This window comes from Xylocopa sonorina, chromosome 6 (genome assembly GCF_050948175.1).
Source record: "Xylocopa sonorina isolate GNS202 chromosome 6, iyXylSono1_principal, whole genome shotgun sequence".
NCBI classification, from domain to species: Eukaryota; Metazoa; Arthropoda; class Insecta; order Hymenoptera; family Apidae; genus Xylocopa; species Xylocopa sonorina.
This window is the reverse complement of record NC_135198.1, coordinates 4,653,612-4,670,606: the sequence shown is the minus strand read 5'-3', so window position 1 is coordinate 4,670,606 and position 16,995 is coordinate 4,653,612. Positions and strand designations below refer to the sequence as shown.

General features: G+C 34.7%; 1 protein-coding gene across 2 annotated transcripts; it reads left to right on the top strand.

The window, feature by feature from the left end:
• The first annotated feature begins 226 nt into the window (after window positions 1-226).
• LOC143424554 (proton-coupled amino acid transporter-like protein pathetic) lies at window positions 227-16,535 on the top strand. 2 transcript variants are annotated; one of them, XM_076896691.1, is made up of 7 exons: window positions 227-660; window positions 2,670-2,820; window positions 4,091-4,297; window positions 6,015-6,460; window positions 14,339-14,502; window positions 14,801-14,982; window positions 16,286-16,535. In XM_076896691.1, exons 1-7 carry the CDS (start codon window positions 596-598, stop codon window positions 16,355-16,357), a joined length of 1,287 nt encoding a protein of 428 aa, XP_076752806.1. In that variant the 5' UTR covers window positions 227-595; the 3' UTR covers window positions 16,358-16,535. The 2 variants fall into 2 exon arrangements, with proteins under 2 accessions (XP_076752806.1, XP_076752807.1); XM_076896692.1 differs by lacking the exon at window positions 4,091-4,297 and having other exon boundaries at window positions 16,286-16,532.
• The last annotated feature ends 460 nt before the right edge of the window (window positions 16,536-16,995 follow it).

The following is a 16,995-nucleotide window of genomic DNA, read 5'->3' as shown; positions in this document are numbered from 1 at the left end:
TCACGTTGATCAGTTCTTTGACGGCTTCGCCATAAAATGACGTCTATCGTGGAATATATTTCTCCATATTAAAACCCACCAGGTATCTACAATACTGTCTAAAATAAAGTCAAATATCGTATCACAATCCAAATATCAATATCGATAACTATATTTCCACTATTGAAATCACCAATTGCAAACCACCGTTCTTCACCAGCTCTTTCCGCATTTTACCCCCAAAAAAATTCTGTTAATCAGAGATAGACGCGTGCTCGCGAGGACGCACTGGCGAACGGACGTTCTGTGCGCGAAGAACCCAATAGTTAAGATCGCCACAGGTCAAACAACGGCGTCCAGTTATTGCCCGGACGAGCGCGAGGTCGCCGATTGAAATTCAACTGCGTTCGCGTGTCATCGTTGGAAGTCCGGGAGCGAAACTTCCGGATATTTCATCGGCGCTGGAGGGGCGGGGAAGGACCTTGCAGAGTTCTGAGGAACTCGTGATACAGCGGACAAGTGAGGCTAAGCCCAAGCCAGCTTTCAAACGTTCTTTAACCGCTGTTCTTCGTTCCTTGTCGATGATAGGTCAGCGGAGCTAAGACGCGCGAAAAATATGAACCGGGACGAGGAAGAGGAGTACGATCCTGTCGCGCATCGTCCACCAGGACCGACTACTTCGTGAGAATTCATTATCTCGTTACCCTTTCTTCTGACGCGATTCGTTCGTCAATAATTAATTCTTAATGCCTGCAATCACTTAACCAGTTAACTGCGTTCGACGCGTATACACGTCGAACCAAAACTTTATTTTGTTGCGATTGGCGAGTATAATTCTTGTCGAACAAAAATGTAAAGGCCTTCCTCGTTTTACTATTCTCGTGAAATGTATAATACGAGTATTTCCCTGCGCTTGACGCGTATCCTCGTCATTGCTCGATTTTAATTACGCGCTTTGGTTAACTGGTTAATGATGATCGTCTTTCTAGACGCAGTGGCTTCTAAATTTTGAAGAATTCTTGGCAACGCTAGAGTAAATTTGAGTTTTTAGTTAGAACAAGCGAGAGGATAGATTTATTGGATAAACGAAATCAAAATATATTTCTATTTTTATTTTAATAGTAAAGCAGGCAATGTTTCGTTGTTTCTTGCATAGCTTTCAGAATTTTTTTTTGTGGAACACTTGAAGATCGTTTGTGGAACACTATAGTTTGGGTAATTGTGTTTTAAAGAATTTGATTTAAACTTTTTTTGCTGTTGATCGGCGATTTGAAATACCATATTGTTATTATTTCAAGTTGGTATTAAAGTTGTAAAAGAGGGTGGATTAGAATAATCTGAAGGGGTTAGTAGAAATACAATACCATTAGTTCAATTTATGTGAACTAATGTCAGGAATGTGTAATTTAATAAATTATGGTGGTTCACACGTTGAATGTGAAATGCAATCGAGGAATTGTTGAGATCAATATTATTTGGATGCTGATATTAGTTTAAAAATTCAATTTCATTGATGGAATATTGTTTCGACACTGTGGCATTTAATGAGAGATCGAGGAAGACGTTCGTATCACTTTTTCACTCATCAAGTGAATTTTTAGATTTGTGAATTTATTATAAATGGAATATCAACGAATGTTATCTCGCACCTGCGGCTAGAAAATTTGAGTCAACGAGAATAAGTAAACAATAAGATATAAAATAAATAAAATTAACAGTTTAATTAAGTTCCATTGATAAACCATTTTTATTAGCTGCTCTTAACATCTTGTTCCTTAACTTACGTATTTCTACGATTCTGTGTCAATTCATTATTAATACTTCTTTCATAATGTATGAGGAAATGAAGGATTAACATCTGCTTTAGAATTATCTGACAGGAGTCACTGGTTTTAATTAATTCTCTTATTTCATCGTGGATTCAAATTGAAAATATCTTGAAAATATATCGTCCATTATCTCTGATAAATGACTGCAGATAATGTAACTTATCGCGAAATAATTTTTGCAATATCTAATTACGTATACTATATCAATTAAAATTTATTTGTTTTTATTCGATTATCGTTTACTTTGCTTCCTGGGTCTCAATAATTCTTTAACACCTTATTCAACTTTTATTACTGCTTTGACAATTTCAGCAAAAAATTTGCACTCGATTGTATGAAACTCTTCAATTTGAATTCTTGTCACAAGTTAATTATTTAACTAATAATTTTGCTAATTTAAGTAAAAGGCAATGTTAACAAAACACCTTGATTCGATCGTTCACACAAACTGAATATCGACGCACCTGAAACAATTATTTTATTAATATGACCATGAAATTTCAAGAATTAATACTACCGATGTTTGCTAGAAGCTTCCATCTTGTTAATTGCTAATTAATTTTGAATAATAATCATCTGTTACGTAACAACCACTCACGTAGTATCATATCGTCGAAAAGTTCACGGAAAAAATTTCATTAACGTGTCATTCGAACTGAAATAAAATAAAATTGTACGTTCACCATCCTCGACAGTCATTAAATTCTGACTCGAGAAGAAAAGGCTGCTATTTTCTTTTGCAGTAAATGTTTATCCTTCCAAGAATAAATTTAATTTTTCTTTCAAAGCATAGAGCAAAGTAGAAACACAAAGGAGAAGAGGAAGAAGGGGAGTTCCATTCTAATCGAGTATCTCTTTCAGGGACTTCGCTGTGATGATGCATCTAGTGAAGGGCTCGATTGGTACCGGGATACTGTTCTTGCCAAACGGCTTCAGAAGAACCGGCTACGTAATGTCGGTGATATGCGGCATCTTTATTGGCCTATTGTGCACTCACACGGTAGTCGCGTTGGTAAGTGACTCGTACGTAACGGGAACAGTCGAGGCGATGAAAGTCGAGAGTCTCTTGTAACAATTAAACGGTTACGAAATCGGTTTTACATAATCGCGAGAAATTAATTGAAGGCGGAGAAGTAAATTATCTGCGCTCGAGTAAATATTTTTCTGCTTTTTTACTCAACTTACATTTGTATGTCCGAACAGAGGGCTGGTCGCTGTTTCTATACGCCGCGCGCATATCGTATCGCTATTTACCATGTTACGGTGAACAGATATGTTCCTAACTTTTTTGTACATTCCGTCCCCGAATTCTTTATTCTGCCTGCACAAACGTTGTAAAACTTCTAGTACGTCCGAACTACGTACACATGTATCTACATACGGTATATCCAAGGACAGGAGTTAACGAAGTGCACGGCCAGTCAATAAACTTTGAAACTCGGTTTCCTCGAAGACGAGGCTTTAAATGGAAAAATTTCGTTCTGTATTTACCACATTTTTTAACATTGAATAACTACCTTTCTTGTTTTTGAACACTCTGTACTATATATGATACTTATAAAAGAGCTTCATTGTGATAAGATTTAGATTTTGCAATTTTTACCTCTTTTTAGTAGCATTTTCCTTACAATAGGGTATCTCTAATCAATCTGACAACTTGTTTCAATATTTCAATTATTTTTTTGACAACTGTGAAATTTGTTATATCGAGACAATCTTTAGATATTAACTTCTTTTAAGACCCTAAATTATAATACATATACAAGCACTGCTTATTAATGTTTATCAATGCAAATAATATCTACGCTATTATATTTTGCTATCTCATTACTATAGACTAAATTAAAAATTATTCTCTATACACGGCAAAAAGTATTCATTCGATTGGAATACTTGGAAGTCCTTACGAAAATCGATTGTACTCTCGAAATCGTATTTTACTCGCGAGCATCGATTAATGTTCATCAATGTAAATAATATCTAAGCTATTATACTTTGCCATCTCATTACCATAGACTAAATTAAAAATTATTCTCTATACACGGTAAAAAGTATTCATTCGATTGGAATACTTGAAACTCCTTACGAAAATCGATTGTACTCTCGAAATCGTATTTTACTCGCGAGCATCGGAAGATGAACGCGCAGTATCGCCGCGGCGGTAAACTATCGTCGCGTATCCTGGAAAAACACCGTGGCAATATTTACGAAGCGTCAATCGCCGGCGTAGACCGCCGGGAAGCGCAGAGGGACGCGTTTGAAAACAAGTTCTCTGAACGCAGGTGCAAAGCAGCCAGCTGCTGTGCAGACGCAATCGCATACCGATGCTGAATTTAGCCCAAACCTCGGAGACCTCGTTCCGCAACGGTCCAGAGAGGATTCGAAAGTACGCAAAAACGTTTGGCGTCGTCACGAACGCGATCGTCTGCTTCGTGCAATTTCAAGCGACGGTGATATACATCCTTTACGTGTCCACCTCGTTGCAGCAAGTAAGGACCAAACCGCCCGCGAACAAAGATGGCTGCCGTTGGCGAACGCTCGTGCGAAGCGACGCCGTCTGCCTTGGGTTTGTTCTGATCGGTGAAATTATCGAATACCACGCAGTCGATGCGTGGTAAACGTCGGATACGCGTATTTCAGATGATATCGTTCGAATGGTATCGATAAAATGCGGGCAGAATTTGTGGGGAACGGAGTCGAAGGGTTTCGTAACGAGGTATCGCATTTTTCGTAGAGTTTTTCTCTTATCTTTTGGTATTTTATCTACGAAATTCCTCGTGAGAGCAACGTTTTTGCGATTCCGTTCGGAATGCGAGGGGAAGGTATTTAAAATATACGGAAAGGATAGTAGTTCCTTTGTTTGTTCTCAGAAGAAAACAAGGAAATTCATTTTGCATTATGTTCTTATGATGTTTTGAATGGACAGTCATTGAAAAAATTATACAATCGACTTTTTTTAGCTGGTATTATATAAAGTACTAAATAATTCAACTTTAAATTAGATTTCTTCGTTTGAATTGCATTTATGGCGATGAGGTACCTCTAGATTTGGGAATTTCTGTTGAAAATGTTATCAGACTTCTTGTGGTTCTCGGTTCTAAGAGAACATTTAATGGCGCAAGGCCTGCCGAAGTTAAAAAAGATTTAACACGAAACTTCCTGGTTCTAAGAACGTAGCCTTGTTTTTCCGTCATTGGACGTTTCTCATTTCGATCGATTCGTCGATGCATATCGAAAGAACGTCCTTGTGACTACCAGTCATTTCTACAGCACTCGTGCAATCACCTCCAGAATACGTAACGAGTTTCACTTAATCCTTTGAGCCATGCATTTTGTTCTCGCGTATCGCAGATTTAAGTATTGTTGGGTGCGTTGCACGTTAAGATATCAATGACATTTATCAATGGCAAGGATTATTATTGACTTGCGGACGATAACTGACTAGGAGTTTGCCAATTACCTGGAATTTTCGTGTCCATCATTTTGTGTTTTATTAATGTTGACACTTGCTACTGTAGAAGTGTTGAAAGAGTCACGTACGAAGCTTTGTTTGTTTGTTAAATTTTTTAAAGTTTTTTAGACTTAAAGCATTCTTAGGTATTTCAATGAAACTAATAAGAAAGGAATTAATATTTTGAATACCATAGCTATATCTCTATATAAATTTATTAATAATAAATGGTTAATTATATGAAAAATACATCAAAATAGATATAAAGACAATTATTATGAATTCCTCTAAATATTACGTGTATTGTTTTGTAGCTTAAATTCTCTTCATTAAAGAAACATGTAGATTCATAATTGAACGTCTGTACTTTCATATCAGATTCTGCAAATATTGAATCTCCGCAGATTCAAGCGCTAGAAAAACTGAAAAAGAAGAAAACGTTATCATATACAATGTACAATACATTAAGCATCCACTGATAATAAATTGAAACAATCCTACGCAGAGACAACGATAAAAAATAACAAAATTGCAATTGAAGCACTACTTTCGAAAAGAATACCTACAAAAGCATTTATTATGCGCCCATTAGTGCATCCACACGTCGCAAACATTAAAAATCTCTTTCCTCGAGAACAAAGTCCCACGTTCAATTTTAATATTCCTCACGTTCGCCTCATTTCAGCTTCTGGAATCAACTAAAAATTTTCTACCAACAAAAGATCGTCCAACTTATTAATTGTCATGATTTCTAGGTGATCGAGTTCTTCTCTGGCGTCGAACTGGACGCACGAATCTACATATTAGCGTTGTTTCCGGTGATCTGCATGCTGGGTTTTATACCAAACTTGAAGTACCTGGCCCCGTTCTCCATGATTGGCACCATGTTCGTGCTAACCGGGATCTGCGTCACCGTGTCCTATCTCGTCGAGGACATCCCCGATCCTGGACGGCTGAACGCGTTCACGTACGTGTTGCCTGTGCCGATGTACTGCACCATGTTCCTCTTCTCCTTGCACAACGTGACCCTTTGTATGCCGCTGGAGAACACGATGAAGAACCCGACGCATCTGCCTCGATTGATAAGGTGCAACATACTGCTCAACACCTGTTTGTACACCACGTTCGGATTCCTTGGGTACAACAAGTACGCGGACGCCACTTGCGACACGGTCATCAAGAATCTACCAGTCGATCATACGTGAGTTGATGTTTTTTAATTTACTTTTAATTTAGTTTTAGTTAGTTTTAGTTAGCTAATTTACTTTAGTTAGTTTTTTTTAGTTTGCGTTGCGTTGCGTGGATGTTTCGTTGGTGTATGGGTAGTGTTATTTATTTGTCAGAGGTATTGCTTTGTATTGGTGATTAGAATGGAGGTTCGTTTTTTTTTCTCTATCTTTGCTTTGAGAATTTTTAACGAGTCGTGTCGATATTTTCATGTTCGAAGTTAGATAATTCTTTAGTTATGAAATTTTTTAATTAAGCGGAGAAATTTTGATCTCTGAGTTTTCTGGGTTAGCATGGATCTTTAATCTACCAAGATTAGCAGTGTGCGATTTTCTCTCGTGATTAAAAAATAGCAAATCAATTATTATATTGTTAGAAATCAATTATTTTCTCATGATTAATTAAACATCACGAGATTAATCTATTAAAGACCACCGTTGCATTAGGGAAATATTTCATCTATAATTTCCTCGATTCAATTTGATTTAATAATACTGATTTTTGTTAAAAGAGAATTGTAAATGAAATGTTCGGTTAAAGCAACGATGGTTCTTCTATAACAGAATAAACAAATCTTTTTCAGTGCTCGTTTGAAAGCATTGACCTTTAAATTATGTTGATCCTTTAGAATTAAATAGAACAGTGTAGATCGATCACTGTGTTTTAATGATCGATGAACTTAAGTTGTAGTACGGGTTGAATTCCATCGAGTATATTTTTATTGCCATAACTCTTCGTGTAAACAAGTTGATACTGAAACTAAAACATTCTTTTCTTTTTAAATGTAACGTGACACGATACAATAGTTACAGATAACAACGCGCCAATGATTTTCAGGAAAATATTTCATGGATATGGCATGCATATGAAACAGTATGTTTTAATTCCTGAAACGATTCTGAATTTATACACTGTACGTGATTTTCATTTAATTAGTCACTGAATATTTCAACTTCGCTGTCACTTATTCTTGTAAACTATAAATGAACAATTCAAAACAGTCGAAAAATTATTGCAACTTACGATTCATACAAATTCTTTCTTCGTAGCTATTAAAATAATTTTCGAACGCATATATTTCGCAATTACAATTGCTTGTTACCCTTGTAACGTTATTTTTAACACAATGACGGTGATATAGATGTTTGGACGTAGTAAAAATTGAAAAAAGTGAATCAGGAGGGTACAAAAAAGTCGAGAAACGATTTAATCGCCGTTTCTTATAGCAATCTAAACCTTGACCAGTCGCAAACATATTTATTTATAAAATTCAACAGTAAAATGTCTGTGTTGAACTGAGTTCCATGCATATGAATAAGTTTCCTCTAGTAATATTTCAAACAGTCACACGTAACGAAATTTTTTCCATATGAATCGTGTTTTCGATCGATTCTGTTAATTATTAAGTAGCTGGCATTTCCTTTGACGTGAACATTCATTTAACAAATTAAATTTTACCGACTTACGTCAATGAAGATGAAGCAAAGTGAATAAAACGTTCAGCAGGTTAGAATAATAATCATAAATTGCAAAGCACATTGCATTCTTTCTTTTTTAATACAATCAATAAAATAGTCATCATTTTTTATTACTTTGGAACTAATATTTTTACACGCATTTATACTCAATCAGGGTTGAATTGAGACTTGAAGTTTCTAAATAAAAAATAGAAAATGATAATTAACGTAATAATGTTTAATTAACCTTATTAGAAAATATTAGAAACGTAGCTTTAGTCAGTTGCAATGTATATAACGCAGTTTGTTGTCACAACACTATGAATGTACCGAAGCCATTTTTGCAGACTCTTCTTGCCTCACACAAAGCACGTATAAACATGTTTTATCTATTATCATTCAAACAATATGTTTGCTACTATGGGGAACGACAAAAGTACAAGTAAAATTTATGATTGAACACGTTCTGCAAAGTATCTTATCAGCTGATTCAATTAAACGTATACCACACTCTCTTGTATACCAATAAATATTTATTCTTCCAGATGATAGATATTTTTTAGTAGAAATTACGATAAATTCATTAAAACTTAATAAGAGGGGCAAAATATGTCTACTAAATTCGTAAAAAATATTACTAGACGAGCGTAGCGCGATAAAATGAAAAAGTCTTATAGTTGTGTACCTCGAATGATCAATCTCGAAAAATTGGGCCGATTCGCGAATTTACAGCTGTTACAATTTCTAAGGAACGTAGCGACGATTATATAATTACTGTTACATCTGCATCCGCGTGTTTCCACTTAATTTGCATTCATAATTGCGCTCTTATAATTCATCGTATACACAAAAACCTTGTTAAATAGCATTTTTTACGCTGCCATTAGCGATCCATCGAAATATTTGTATTACTTTCTCAAATAATAATGTTTCGTTCGCGTAAGCTGCATATTTACCGAATTTTTTTCACCAAGTAATAGGTAAGTTGCGCTTATGAATGCAACGCGTCGTGCATTATTCATGGAGGCAAAGAAAGTGGTACGTTCTACGTGTTTCGATAGCAGAAGTAACGCAGGGGTTGTTGCCAGCCATTGCAGCGTGGTGCATTTTCAAATGTGTGGCTTTTCAACGAATAGAAAATAAATTTGAGATAGTTGAAATTTTTAGAAATATTAGCTTTTATTTACTGCACTATAAACAAAGATTATTTATCTTTGTTATTTACATTCTTCTTGGAAAACACAATTATCAATTTTCGTTTCTTCCATAGTACTGTAGCACTCTTCATTTGAATGGAAATTAACAAAATTAGTAAAATTCTAAATAGTTTAACTTTCGTCCAGCCTAATTTATTATAAAATTCAAGAAACGTTTATGAATTTCTTATGGATAATTGCAAGGTACATTTTTTGCAGATCAGTTTAAATTTTGTGTGTCATTATTTGACTTAATGGTAACGTTAAATTAATGCATGACAATATAGGGTACTTCGATGCTAAAATGAATAATTGCGTCAGCCATAGTAAAGGAAAAATTTACAGAAGGTATTAAAAACTCTCACAGAGTAATTGCTCGTTTTGTAATCACTTATCATCAGATAACCGGTATCGCTCTAATTAATATAAGCTAAGCCTTACTACGTAAGCCCTAATTATGATTAATAATTATCTAGTTGTATCTGTCGCCTGAAACACTTGGCAAATTTTGTGTAATGAAAAGAGGACAGATACGTGCGTGCGAAAATATACGCAGTTTATTCAAAAGAGATATGTACACGTGTACGTTAAATGGACTGCATTTGGAGCGCGTTAATCTTTGAGTCATTGTTGCAAAATGCAGCAGGTGAAAATGTTTGACTGATTCGTTAGCGAGCATTTTAAAGTTCAGAAAACATACTCTCTCTATATTTAAACGAACGAAATAATCTGTTAATACAATATTTTTCACAGTTGCCCCTTGCTTTTCGCGGTTTATCAAGCGCCATTATCTCATTACGCGTGCTACTATTCTTTTAAATAGTGAAAACATCGAATCCTAATGTTTCATATAACAAATCTATTTTTCGTACTGCGTTGATTTTTGAAAAATTGCGCGAGATCGTGATTTTAGTGAAACACGTGCGAATAGATTAAAAATCTCACGCTCATGAAAGTGAAAATACTTCGCAAACGTTTAATTTTATCGTTTTACGTGACGTTTATAATTGTTATCTTGGGCATATTTAGGATTCCTTAAAAATCACACTCCGAGTGCTATTATTAAAAACTGTTTACTTTATTAATTGACTCATGGTATTTAATAAAAGAACGAAAAGTTACTCTTTAAGCTACACGACTTAAACGACTTATAACTCTATTATTTTTCTTCAACAATGTCTCTAATTGTCGAACAGTATATTATCAATAAAATACCATTTCATCCCCTAAATAAATGATACATTAAATTTCAACAAATATTATTTGATTTATACGACATATCTCTCACTGACTAATAGAATAACATTTAATACCAACAAAATACTTAAAAAATCAACCAAATCCATTTTTTAACGCAGTCTCGATTTCTGCCTCCGCAATCTTCAAATAATCAATTTTAAATGATAATCTGGTACTGTTCTTTTCTCATTTGAGAATAAAACAATGAAAAATAAAATAGCCCAAAGTTCATCGAGCGTAGAACAAGTGTATCTTATCATCGTTACCCTTAACGCACGGTTCTTCTGCGTTTAATTACGATTTTAATCGTCCAGTCGGAGTTGGTAGTCGTGTAACGAGTAGTTGACGATCGATATCGACTGATTAAGGGATTAAGCGGTCTTTCATTCGCCAGGTCGCTCTTTGCTGATAGAAATTTGGATTACGTTCCCTTTGGTAGCCGCGCATTGATCCACGATTGCAACCGCCTCCGTTTCGATTGATTTATGACGCGTGTGGAAACTCATTTACTGGGAATCAGTGACCGGTTGATCGTAGATGATTTATCCGTGATGAGTTACTCGAGTAGTTTTCCACGGACGAGCGTAACAGTGTTCCTGGAACGTTGCTCGCGTCTTTCCATTTTTATTTTTTTTTTTTTATGCAGATTTTTACACGCTGCCGAAGGGATGCGTCATCGAAGCAGCGAGGGAGCGTCGATTTGATTGATTCTGAAGTTGATTGGAATTTAATGATCGCTGGCTTTGACGGTTGTTGGCAATTTCGTCCTTGGAGTTACGAGTTTCGCGGATGGAGATTCGAGTAGCATCTTGTGAATGAATTAGTCGCCATTTTGAGCGATTGTAGAAGAGAGATTTCATTATAGAAGAGAAGGTGATATTATGAAACTTTTTTTTGTTTTTATGCTATAAAATTAGCGTTGATTTAATTGTTGCGTTAATTCAATTTCAATTAATTTTTGCGTTTTATGTTTAAAAATTGGTAATGAAAAATGGCACATATAAGTTTTCCATTTTTTCTCTGGTGGTCAGACTGAAATTAGTGATACGATTACCTTAATTTAATTGTATTAGATGTATATCTCAAAGAGAATATATTCATTACGGTTTTATAATTCATACGAGTGACATTGGATCCATATCTAACTGCGATGATCGTTTGAATGCTTGAGAATAAAATATGCGAACAGCATCATCTCCGCAATCCGGTTTTAGATTACTCTGATACGTGGGATTCTATATATCCCTCGAGGCAAGGTTACAAATTTCTATTTGCATTCATAAAACGTACTATTGTAATGATGCAAATATACTTTTCAAATTACCTCGAATTCATTCCAGACTGTTGACTGACATTTTTAAATGTCTGACAAATTTTTAAATGTAAGAAATCCTCTTTGTCTCATTCAACTTCTCGTTTCGAAATTTTCACTGCGATTAACATAAAAATTCACACGATATTTCCTTCATAGTTATACAATATATGTATGTACCATAAATAATTCTGAGCAAATCGTATGGTATTTCACAATTTCCCGAAGCAATCAAGAAAATTTTCTGAATCAGTTAAATCGCCATTAGAAACATTCTGAATAAATTTTAACAAACATGTAATTACATGTTTAATTAGAAGATGAATAGTTTTAAAAAATTGAATCCCATCGATTTCCACATTGCACGTTTGTTGGTCTGTCAACATCTTTGGTAAATTTTCGTAAGGTCTGGAACGAAACTCGTTTGTGTGATTAACGTTTTATTCTTGCGGATTTCTGCAATATCTGGGAAGATTAGCTACGTGTGCAATAAAATGACCATAAGAATGCGTATCGATTTATTGTTCATTTACGCGGGAACGGTAGTTCATTGGTACACACGTCCAGCTAAGCTTAAGCTTAAGGAACAACAGAGACGATATTAATCAGATCGTTATCACTTAAACCGTTATCATTTATTAGAGACAATGGAGTAACTAGCCACAGGAAAGATAATTTCGACTGAATAAAAATCCAAATGAAACCCGTAATTCCAAATGAAAAATTTAATTGAGAATCTAGCTGAGATACTTGGTCGATGTAAAATTTATTTTTATTTTAATATAGAAGAAGACAGATTGTTTTTACGATACGTACTTAAATTACAATAAAATTTTGTAAGAAAATTTGTACAGTTTTTCTGACAAGGACAGTAGTAATTCATAACATAACGACTGTAGTAATTCATAACTGTGTAATCATCGTCAGTGGAACGGAAACATCGTCGAAGGACATATTCACAGTAAACATGCCAATTTTGGAATCAATTTTCTATATTATCACTTAAGAAAACGCAAATAATATAACGAGCATTTTATTAATTATTAAAATGACGGGTAATCAAATTAAATGTTTCCTCTAAAAAATTAATACAGATTTAAACAAAGACATACAATTTTCATTTGTTAGAAGATGAAATCAAATTCGATCGGTTTTATTCATCATCGTTTCGTTAATTTCGTATGTAGGCCGCGTATGCCCTCGAGAATCTCTGTATCACAGCTCGCACGTGCTTTATGGTGTTGCTTATCGTGCAAACTTTCTTATCTAGCTTCGCTTAGTTATTTGTATACACGAAATGTGTGCATGCGCTACATTCCATCGAGTGCTTTCCACTTTCGATGCAGAAAATGAATATATTCGAGGACGTCGACGTTCATCAGCGACGAATTTTCATCTTTCGTAGACGTCTTTTAAACGTCGTCGCTGCTCGCGCGTTGAAATTCTACAGTTCGAGGCATTATTTGGCATTATTAGATTCGCGTAGGTTTTTCCAGGATTTTTATAAATTTATCGCCTTTGTCTCGAGCCTTTATCGAACTTCGCGTTCGATATAATTGGTTTTTTTCAGATATCTCGTGGAGTGGATCTTTCTGTCACGCGACGGGGTTAAAAATGTATCGATCAATTGCATTTTGAAAGGATATTATACCTGTATCGTATTTCTTTTTCATACGTTAATGAGATTGTCATTTTTAATACGATTATCAGTAATTCTGATGTTTATTGTAGTTAACGTTGTTTTGTGAAGATTGTATTAACCTTCGACGCGATGGATCAATAATAAATTAGGGCAAGGGCATGAAATGATAAAATATGTAACTAATGTTCGCCACTGGAAAAGACAGTGCAATTTATTCAAATTAAGTTTTAATTAATGCTAATATTTTATACGATATGTGGATTAAAATCCGTTATTGTTTCTTATTGTAATAAATGGTCAATTTCACAATTCTTAGTTAGCTTTAAAACGTGGACATTCTTCAAAACGCAATACAATGGAGGAAAAGTATATTTATAGCCACGGTTAGTGCCTGCAGCGTCCTTTGGTTTTTAGTTTGATTTATTTCCTTTTTTTACCGTGTATATTCCACTGAGACGTTCCTCATTTTAATAGAGTTAATAGTGCTTGACGATTTTTTGCTGCAATCGCAAGTAGTTCGTGGAAAATGATTCATCGTTGACAACAAAAGGATAGATTAATTACTTGATATATTGACGAACAAAATTCTTCCTTGTAACGTGCTAAATGTACATTTTGAATGCAATTTTTTTTAGTGTGAATCACACATTGAATGAAACATAAGTTTCTAGTAATACATTTAACAATGCATAATTAATAAAATATGTAAACTTCAGATTTATGTGTGAACAAAAGTTTTGAAAAGATTCCTTTGCAAAGTAAATCGAACGTGAATGTATGATTTGACCATTTCTTACCTCACTTCTGTTATTTTTGCTGAAACCAGACTTATCATGATGGATTATTCCGCCATTATTCCTTACTCATGTTGATAATACTTTTGCAACATAATTTTCCATACGTTAATGTCACGATACGTGAATGACACATGTTTACGGTTTAAAGGGCCAATTGGCACTCACAAAGAATGTCCTTCGTCTAATTACACTAATTATTTCTGTTGCAGACTCGCTCAGGTAATCAAAATTGCCATTTCCTTGTCTGTGCTGTGCTCCTATGGATTGGCATTTTACGTGCCAATCTCAATATTGTGGCCAATGCTCAAACCGAGATTCGAAGCGTATAGATTTGGCGAAGCCATTTTTCGTTTATGCGGAATAGTTGGAACGAGTAAGTGAAATTATTAACGCAAAAAATCGTCACATCAATCTTAACTTCATAGTTTACAATTATTTATATATTCAGTTACAACTAGAATTTGTTTCAATTTTAGTTCCAACCTTTTTTCCTTTTAATCCTCTTCTTCCTTTTTAAATAAAACCACAGGTGTTACAGAAATCATATTTCGATTGATTAAAAAATTTGATACTTTCGAATTCAATCTTTCAATTGTATGTTTAATTGCTTGTAGAAGGGTGACAGTCAATCAATTTAATTTAATCTATTTAATTTCCTTGCATGTTGATAGCAATATTGGCAATAGCAATTCCTGAAATGATACCTCTGCTGGGATTCCTCACAGCATTCAGCATGACCACGATTATGCTACTAATTCCTATATCGGTAGAAACAGCGACCAAATGGGAGGAGGCCACGCGGTTTTTTCTTGCAAAGAACATCTGTATTTTTCTAATTTGGATCTTGTTATTGGTGAGTATGAAAACTGAATATTCTAATTCTAAAAGTTACATTAAAAATTAGTTGATATTCACAATCATTCTTTGCAAGTAGGAAATTTCACTTTTTCGTACCTCAAGAATTTGTCTCTTCGACAATTGTTTGTGTTTTTTATTTACTAGTTCTTCAGAATGCTTCACATACACGTCACGTATCTCAAATTTGACTCATCATTGTAAATAACGATGAATGAATTTTCAACGTAAAAAGAACATAAAAGTTTTTGGTAAAAATGAAAAAAACTCGATTAAAATGTTGAATTCAAACAGGACTATCCGATGTGGAATAAACATACGTGTCGCGAGCTGATAGTTTATCAGTTTAAATTTACCAACCGCAAGGTAGTCGCAGTGAAGTTAAATTACATAAAATTCATCGCAAGTCCAAACATATAGAAAGACCAACGTCATTGCTGTGAAACGTTGAATTTCGAAATGCAATCGCATCAGAATTGTCAAATACGACACATTGATCTGAGGAATTTCATCGCGTACTTATCGTTCGTTCCTTTCGTAGCAGTTGAGCAACGAGAGTATCGATTCGTACGATTTCGTGTGAAACGAGCAGCGTACGTACTATTTCGCAACTCGTTGATTAGCGAAATAAGCACTGCCATTTCCTTTGATACATTATAAAACAAAACGTGAAAGCCGATTGGTAATTCAGTCGCACGTCAACTCTACCCAATGTTTAACCGAATGAAAATTGCTTCGAGGCCATGTTCACTCAAACGGTGTTGGGTTCTCTACATACTTTCGCAGTTTTCTTAAAAATTTAACGCGCGCACTTGTATATCGCTGAGTTTCTTTACGAAATTGAGTACCTAGAGCACGTTATTACGGAAGAATTCATTTTCTTCCTGTCAGATGTTTTTATTCCGTCCATTCGCTTGAAGATCGGATGAAACTCAGCGGTTGCCTTTGCAAGTACAAGTGTTTTTGTTAAATATAAATAGTTTTTATTCAGAAATCGTGGATAAATAAAGTATCATATAATAATATTTTTTTAAATTCTTTCAGAAACTTATTCAACAATTAGGTGTCCTTAAAAAGTATGTAGATAACTTTTGCATCGTTCTGGAAAAATATGAAAATAAATTTTACTACAAAAAATAGCGTCTTACAGTGTAGAAGTTAAAGAAAAAGAAAAATTGTTTAAGTATACCAAAATATATTTGTCACAAGGCTAGAAAGTCTGCTTACATAATTATCTGAAAGCAATGTTTGACGATAACGCTTCGCTTGTTTCCTCCAGTGATATCACTATCTTTTATTAGGTTTTTGGAGCTATTCAGAGTATGCGTGCCATCATCAGGGAATACGGTGGCACGAAGGTGAAAGGATGCTGATTATCGATGATAATTAGTGAGAATGGAAGCAGATTTCTTTGCTACTTCTGCGTTGGAGCTCAACGAGAACGCATTAGGTATTACTCGACAGATTTCCACGTTTGCGAGCACCGCAAGAACGTAAGTATTCTGCGTTGCTGTTTATCTGTAAACTTCTTGCTCTCATTCGTCGACGATTAATCATTGCGTAACTAAATAGCGCGCGATGTGAAGGAAAATTGAAAACGCAGTTAAAATATAAATATTTACAAAAGAAATCTGTTTTGAAATGCTATAAATGTTGGGAATGCTCTGCAACTTTATTCGATATTAATCCATCGCGTTCTCGATGCGCGATAAGTGTAATTAATTGCATCGTCGAAATGGATGCACTTTTAAGCGCTGAAAACAATGTGACTAAGAGCCGCGAGCACGGATAATGTATTCAATCGTTGTAACTGATACGTAATTTGTTCCGTTTATCGATTCATTATGAATAACTGATTATGCAAAGTGCAGACGCAAGTATTTACGCGAATGATTACAATAGATATACCGCTGCACTTGTATTAAACGCTTTTCACGGTTATGAATGCTGAAGTTTAAAAGTAGTTTGTAGATTTTTCAATTTTATCGCTCATCGAGAGATTTCAGCCTTG